General features: G+C 42.9%; 1 protein-coding gene across 2 annotated transcripts; it reads left to right on the top strand.

Annotated features, from left to right (window-relative positions):
• The first annotated feature begins 673 nt into the window (after positions 1–673).
• Positions 674–7,969, top strand: samtor (S-adenosylmethionine sensor upstream of mTORC1). 2 transcript variants are annotated; one of them, XM_071910539.2, is made up of 5 exons: positions 674–863; positions 4,313–4,454; positions 4,623–4,751; positions 4,934–5,048; positions 5,380–7,969. In XM_071910539.2, exons 1-5 carry the CDS (start codon positions 704–706, stop codon positions 6,010–6,012), a joined length of 1,179 nt encoding a protein of 392 aa, XP_071766640.1. In that variant the 5' UTR covers positions 674–703; the 3' UTR covers positions 6,013–7,969. The 2 variants fall into 2 exon arrangements, with proteins under 2 accessions (XP_071766640.1, XP_071766641.1); XM_071910540.2 differs by lacking the exon at positions 674–863 and adding an exon at positions 3,923–4,043.
• The last annotated feature ends 68 nt before the right edge of the window (positions 7,970–8,037 follow it).

Genomic DNA, 8,037 nt, shown 5'->3' with positions numbered 1-8,037 from the left:
TGCAAATGGAGGCTCCCTGGCTTTAAAGCTCCTTAATTTTCAGTGAAAGTCTATGAGTAACCAAAGGCAACATCAACACTTTTTCCTCAAAGCAGCAAGTGGGATTTAGATGAAGTTTCACACTCTTGCACATGGTTACACTTTTATGAACCATGGTATATTGTTGATGTTGACACAACACTATGGAGGGGCAGGGGCTCAATCCATAGATCAAAAAGCTGTGAAATTATTCTCATAGACTTCAAGGCCTCAGACAGGTTTGCTCATTTGCACATATGTAGGCTATGATGACATTACCTGATTAAAAATTACAGCAATATTAGCCAATACTGTTACTCCTAAATATGATTGGAGAATAGATAATAGAAATAACTAAATAATATGGTTAAATGTTCTACCCAAGATCTCAATAGTGTTGGGTTATGTGGTAACTTTAGCAGTGCTGGATTTTGCGAAGTGCACCTAAACGCTCCATAGCACGCGCAGGCCACACAAACAGCTGTGACACTGACAGGAAGGCGTTTACGCTTCCGGGCCTGTGATTGGACGTTGGGCTGTCAGTTCTGAAGCACGTTTGTCAAAAAGAACCAATCAGTTTACGCGTTGTTGGCCGGTCCACCGGTTCGCCGGTCGGATTGCAGCTGGGAAAAGGGGAAGCAGAAGCAGCGGCAGCAGGCAGCAGCAGCGGCGGTGCAGCAGTGCCATGGACCCGACGAACAATGCCGAGACGGGAGAGACAGAAAACAACCTGGAGCCGTTATACATGTCGATTCCTAAAGAAGCACCGTGCAAGGAGGAACAGGAGAAGCTCTCGGGGGTCGTTAAAAACGTCCACAGAAAACTGCGCAGAAAATACAGAGAAGGTGAGCAACGTTACTTCAGTGGGCCCTCTATGGCCCTGGAGCCCGCTAGCTAACAGTGAACGTTAGCTAGCCAGCATTACTCATTCTCTTAACGGGTTAACTAGCTAACTTAAAGTTATTCTGCTTGCTAAACATTACCCATCCTAGCTAACAGTATAGCGGAACTAGTTGCTTTGAAGGCAAACAGGTCAGCAGCAGCCTGGGTTGCATTCAGCAAGCAAGGCCTGGGAAACATATTTTACATTGCAAATGTTATTACTGTTTTCAAAGGCAGTTCAATCAATATCGTCAACATTGATCAGCTCTCTTCCAAAGCTAATGTCTAGAGAAGACGCTAGCATGTTGTGTTACTAACGAGAGACACTTTGAAAGCTGTTTTATTGGTGAATGAATGGGAAGATAACTTTGTGGATTAAGAAAATGTATGGTGTAGCTTTTACAACCAAATCAATTTATTTTAGACCATTGTTATCGTTCAGAACTAGAAAACCTAACCAAAGTCGAGACAGATTTATTAATAAAGCGCGTATATGTCAGATTTGTCTAAAAATTCCTTACAGGGCAACTAAGGACATGAATACAGATTAAAAACAAGAGAGAACAAACACACAAATGAGGCTGGAGCTTGTGTGCATGGTGAGCCCACCAGGACAGTCCTGCAGAGTAAATGTCAAACTGCAGGGAAGGAAACAAAACAGAAATGGCTGATATGGTGGGAGTTAAGGTAGATTGTAACTTATACTAAATAAATGATCTGCAGGACTTAAATACTAAGACAGTGTCTGGTAGCTTAAGGTTGTCGGAGAGCTCACTGAATACAGAGGGGGCCCTACAGGAGAAGGCTCTGCTCCCAGCTGTTGTCTTTCCAATACATGGAATGGCAAAGAGTCCTGTTCCATGTGAGTGAAGAGTTTGCATATAGAGAGTAAATCAATCACTGATCTGAGAGTAAATCAATCACATCCCCTATTGTAAGGCCGTATGCCTGGAAAGTCACCTTGGCTACCATTAGTGTCCACAAAGTTGGTCCTATACTCATGAGAGACAAGTCTAGAAAGTGTTTTGGCTCTCGTTTTTCAAAGAGACATCCCTCTTGCACTGTACACGAATTAAGCAATTGTCCAGTAGGATTTATGTGGATTCTATTTTAGGATGGATTTTTTTTTCTTGTGGGATATTGGGGGGTACAAAAAGCCAACAAACTTTTGCTAACTAGCACGTGACCACTTAATAGAAGCTAATGATAACTGTCAGAGACTGATTTCTCGGATTGCCTGTTAACTAGATTGTGACAAATGCTTGAGTCCAACTGAGTCATTGCTCTCGATCACTTTGTCTGTTCTCACTCAAAGCAAGCCAATATCAATTTGCTAACTAGCAGGGCCATAATCAACATTGACAGATGCACACAAGCAACACTGAATGAAGATTTGTTCTTCATTTGTTTTTATATTCCAGTCATGAAAACAAAGCAGGCTTACTGATCTTTTAAAGCTTTAGGTCACTGTCTGGATTCTTACACAGGCTTGGCGGCAGGTTGGCCTAGTGGTTAGAGACTTTTTGATCTTTGGTCAGAGGTTGGTTTTCCACAACAGTCAGTGTGTGTCCATCAGCAGCCATCTGTCCTGTGGACGTGTCTATGAGCAGGAAACTGTCTCCTTCCTCATAGTTCCAGCTAAATGTAGTTGACGTAAAACAGGAAGTTTGGAAAAACCCTTCCCAGAGTTGGACTAGGGTGACATTGATGTACGACTTCTGTCAGTCAGAGCACGTGACATCTTCAAAAAGGTTGGAAAGTTGGCAGTTGAGTCTCCTGCACTGACAGACGGGTTTTCCAGCTCTGAGCTGGCAGTTGAAGATTGTTGGTGGTATACCAGGCCCACCACCAGCGCTGAAGTACCCTTGAGTTAAAACCCTGGACTGCTTCTGTGCCTGCCCACGCATTGAGGCTTTGTGCTGTTGTTGACACTGCACTCTCACCTCTCTCTCTCTCTCTGAGGAAATGCATAGTGCTACTTGAGACTGTTTTGTGTAGCAGGGGTATGCAAAAAGGCAAACTTGAAGCACCATGTGCAAAATGATTAACACGGTAATCCTAATCATGAAAAATATTGTTACTTAATTATAACTTAATAATCATAGCAAAACAACAGTACAGTAGTCTACAGGCTTTGGAATGATTTGACTTTGCAGCTGTTAAGGCTCCTCTATCGCCAGAACGGCCCCTAAATATTGTAATTTGGTTGTCTGCTTGAATGCCTTGCCCTTTAGAGAGTCTGCCCAGGCTGCTTTGTTTCATTTGAGAACACTGCCTCACAATAAAAACATGCATTTGACCATTTCCCTGCTCTCAAATCTCAAAGTAAACAGCAGAAAGGGAACATCCAGCACAAGGTAACTTTAAACTAGTTTCAGACAGTTCATACAAAACTCAAAAAAGGAATGTCAGTGATATTTCTTGAGTCAGCATAATGCTGTAGCAAATGCAGCCAAGTTCTGTAATGCCAGTCGTCTAGTAAGCAATGCAGAGGTAAAGTTGTGTTTGCTGGCTCTGCCTTACTTTTTAACTTGAAGCCCACATGCCCATGATTTAGGGCTTTGTGTTGTTTAATGCAGTAATGTTTTTAATGTAGCTTTATCATAGCATGTTACAACAGGGACTTTTGAGTCTATTAGAGAGACTAGTTGGCTGTTGTGGAGACAAGAACGCTGCAGAACAGTTGTCCTGTTAGCAGACCTCATGATTGGTTAATAAGTAAAGCATGATCTGGTAGGCTTGGCATTGTATCGCAGTAGTCATGCTCTCGGGGCAGTGCTGTTTACCACCGCCCCGCTTGTTGTCCTTTCATTTCTGCAAATCTGATATAGTGTTTTTCCTTGTGGTCATGGGATTTCTCCCTTATCAGCATGTTTGCCTTCGTTCGCAGGCCGAACGCTTCTGAACAGCTGTGAAGATGACGTGCCGAAGGGAATTTTGGTGGATGTTGTTATTACTGTGAAATGGCTATTTGAGGATGAATTTTTAGAGAAACAGTTCCACTTCTGTTTCTGGTAGAGAAGAATGATCACTGAGGGGATGTTGAAGCAACAGAGAACCATCAGTAGCCTGAGCTTTTTTAGCAGCTTTGCCAAAAGGAGTACTTAATTTTTTGTGCTAAATTGGATGACCAAAGTTAGCAAGTAGGTTCTGAAGGTTTGCTGTTTGCTATGGATAGGCCTGGTGAGACTAAATATGTTTACATGAACTTTTCAGAAGACAGTAAGACTGAAATTTGGTAATATCAGTAGCCTAAGCTAACAGAAGTTTGCAAGTTTTTCCATAAATTATTCAGTTACATTTTTGTTGTGAGTATAATTTCATGTTTTATTACTTACTTATTGCTGTTTTATTTTATGGTCCAGAGTGTTTTAATTTGTTAGTTTTATTCTGATTTCATGGTTTTCCACAGTGGGAGATTTTGACAAGATCTGGCGGGAGCACTGTGAGGATGAGCAGACGCTGAGCGAATATGCCCTGGCCATGAAGAATCTAGCTGACAACCACTGGGCCAAAAACTGCGAAGGAGAGGGACGCATTGAGTGGTGTCGCAGGTATGGCTGACTTAAAAAGCAGAGACTCTTTAAATGTCTTTTAGCTCCAGTAGTAGACCCCTTGGCAGTGCACTCTGACTCATCCGCCCCTCTGGGTTCTGTTTTTGTAACATGTCACTGCTGCTTTCACAGCGAGATAAGAATAATGTTTTGATTCCACTTTCTCAGTGTCTGTCAAGAATATTTTTTGGATGGCGGGATGAAAAGAATGCTGGAAAAGGACGAGAAAAGTGCCAGGCTTGCCATGGGTCTGACCGCAGCATCCCCAAGTGCCCAACCATACAGCATCATTCCTAGGTAAGTTGCAGGCAGAGCTGACATTATTTCCTTTTCAAGCTTCTTGGTCATTTGTCTCACTTTTTAAACACGCTCTGCTTACGTAACATGCAGTGGACAGGAATTTCAGTGGGAATACATTGGCTCAAATGGGCAGATTTCATGGACCCTCGCATATAATCTCGTGCTTCTTTGTGTTGCAGTTCAATCTCTCATCTGGGGAAAATGCGCCTTCTTGATGTGGGAAGCTGCTTCAACCCTTTCTTGAAGTTTGATGAATTCCTTACAGTTGGTATTGACATAGTGCCTGCGGTTGAGGTAAGTGTTATTGGTGTTGCTGTTCACTTTTCGTTCAGTGTTCATGTGTTTGAAAATCCTGTTTGACTTGTACTACTGTTAAAATAAAATGCATGAGGTTTTCCTGACTGGCTGCTCAGTACTGGCATCCCGCAGTAAAAGCAACACCAGCAAATTACTTGATAGTATTAATGTTGTGGTAAAACGGTATGTGTAGACAGTTTCAGCAGAAAGCAAAATAAAAAGCTCCATACATTCTACAGCTGCTAAGAAAGTGACAATGAAAATTCATGCAAAAGATGAAGTTTGAACCCTGATATGTGCCTAATTCCCCCGTTTCTCTCTCCTCCAGAGTGTGTACAAGTGCGACTTCCTCAACCTTCAGCTCCAGCAGCCTCTCCAGCTGGCGGGTGACGCGGTCGAGGCCTTCCTCCGCCACCTCCACAACCCCATCGACGCTCTGCCCGGCCAGCTTTTCCACGTGGTCGTCTTCTCCCTGCTCCTCTCCTACTTCCCGTCACCGTACCAGCGCTGGATCTGCTGCAAGAAGGCCCACGAGCTGCTGGAGCTGCACGGCCTGCTGCTCATCATCACGCCCGACTCCTCCCACCAGAACCGCCACGCCCTCATGATGCGCAGCTGGCGCGTCGCGGTGGAGTCGCTGGGCTTCAAGCGCTACAAGTACGTCAAGTTCTCCCACATGCATCTCATCGCCTTCCGCAAGGTTTCCCTGGCCACCACCAGCGACCTGGTGTCACGCAACTACCCCGAGATGCTCTACATCCCTCAGGACTTCCACTCCAACGAGGAGGAGGACTACGCCGACGTGCCCGTGCAGGTGCGCTCCGAGTTTGAGGATGACCAGCTGGCGTGGGGCTTCACGGAGCTGCCCGACACGCCCTACGATTCAGATTCTGGAGAGAGCCAGAGCAGCTCGGTGCCCGGCTTCCACGAGCTGGAGGACCCCATCCTGCTGCAGAGCTAGGCGACACCAGCTACTTTCCTCCCCCCTGTTCTCTATACAACTGCCCCACCCCCTCCCCCTCCCCTTCAACTGCTGCGCTGCCAAATTTAACCTGCTGCATTCTTCTCCCACTCCTCATCCCTCTCCTCGAAACAATGCAGTTTGCACAGAGTGAAAGAGAGAAGTTTACAGATATCAATTATTTTTCTCATATCCACACACCTACAAGGGTGCACACGCACACACACACACATACACACACATACAGTACACACACTAAGATGGATATATTTTAATAAATAGCTAGGTTTTTTAAGAGTTGGAAAGTGAATGCCCTCAAGATATTGAAATGCCCTACTCCTTGATTTCCATCCCATCTCCCAATCAGCTCTCAATAACAAAAGTCAACTGGTCTATACTCTATACTCAATCTCTATTTGAATAAGCTAGTATGGCAGGCTGCTTAGTGTAAAAGCCAAATACAACAACCCAAGCAGTCTGACAAGAGTTAGATTGCACTGGAGAGATTGAGATGGAAGGACTGGTACGCTTGCTTCTGTCACAGTCATGCAGCTAGACTTTCTGAAATTCTTGATGTGCATTTAGTTTTCCAGGAAAAAAAAAAAGTGCATTGTTATGAAAAATATATATTCTCAACAGTCAAAACATCGGTGTTGTCCAGTATAAAACGTGACAATGCCATTTTAACTTGGCATCCTACGACTGATTTGTGTATCTTTTACAATAAAGTGGTATTTGTAGCATTTTAAACATTTTCAGAACCATATGGTAGGAGTATTAACTAGGTTTACTAATGTGAAACTAACTGTGTTTACTCATTGTGTAACAAGGTACGAGTGTTTCAAAGTAGGTATCACTTTTTTTCCTCTTGGTGTCCTTACAAATGTTAACGCTGAATTGTTTCCCGGTAGATTTTCCAATACATATTTTTTTTGTAGTCAAATGGAAAAAAAATAGCACATCACTGCAAATCAGTATCCCATATCAAGTGATCAATAACTTACAGCACCAGTATCCTTTGAGACAATTTTGTAACCTTGATGTGAAAATACTTACTCTACCTAAAATTTGATTTCTTTCTCCAGACTGATCTAGATCTGAGCTCTTCACCGTCAAATAGTTCACCTTGATGGAGGTATTTGCACTAGTTTCCCGTTTTGTCATACAGAGCCTCTGAAGTGAGTGAAGTACATTTTTAGCAATAGCAAGCAAGATCTAATCTGAACGTACTGTATCTTATGGGGGGAGGTTTTTACCTAAAACGACACTAGCACCTGAGATGTTATACGTGTCTCTTGCCTGTCTCTGAACAGGCAAACCGTGTGTGGATGTGGTTGGGATTGTCTGTGTGAATGAAGGTGCATGTTCCTGAATTTATGTTGTTTTGTTCTTGTCCGTGGCACTTTATTATCATCAATCCCAAAGGGTGTCACAAATTGAATTATTTTCTTATGATGACACAGTTTTACAACCAATATGATGGGGCCCAAAAGCTAATACCAGTATTTTCTAAGGTGCCTTCTCTGTTCACATTTATGTCGCAAGCTGATTTTCATTCCCCCAGAGAATAGAAAACTCAGACCGTTTTAAAAAATGTACATTGACCAAATGGTTTATATACTGACCTTGGTGACCAAATGGTATGTGCAACTGTCCAGTTCTCCTTTGTCATATTGCTGGTTAACAAGAAAAGTTTCCTCTGTTGAAGTAATGCAATGTGTTGTTGCCATTCCCATATCATTTTCCTGCTAATGTACATCTTTCTGGTGATATCACTTCTGTTTTTACTAACAGAAAAACATACATTTCTCAGTACCATACATTTCTGACTTTAAAGAAGCGTGTTTTGTGATAAGTGGGTGCATTTGTCTTCCAGTGTTTCTTTTGGCCCATTTGCATGAGGATTTTCATCTCCATTTATTAAGGATTTCGACGATGCAGAACAATGTGTGCTTATAGTATGGTTGTATTTCTCTTTTATAAATGAATGTAAATATACTGTGTCAGTGTGACTTTTTTTGTGTG

Source organism: Centroberyx gerrardi, chromosome 4 (assembly GCF_048128805.1).
Source record: "Centroberyx gerrardi isolate f3 chromosome 4, fCenGer3.hap1.cur.20231027, whole genome shotgun sequence".
Taxonomy (NCBI): Eukaryota; Metazoa; Chordata; class Actinopteri; order Beryciformes; family Berycidae; genus Centroberyx; species Centroberyx gerrardi.
Note: the sequence above shows the minus strand (reverse complement) of the source record. Positions and strands in the feature narration are given on the sequence as shown.

Bases quoted from the DNA above. Each gene is read 5' to 3' on its own strand.
- samtor (XM_071910539.2), top strand. From the start codon at position 704: ATGGACCCGACGAACAATGCCGAGACGGGAGAGACAGAAAACAACCTG. The intron at 864-4,312 runs GTGAGCAACGTT...GGTTTTCCACAG, and splicing joins GCGCAGAAAATACAGAGAAG to TGGGAGATTTTGACAAGATC. The intron at 4,455-4,622 runs GTATGGCTGACT...CCACTTTCTCAG, and splicing joins CGCATTGAGTGGTGTCGCAG to TGTCTGTCAAGAATATTTTT.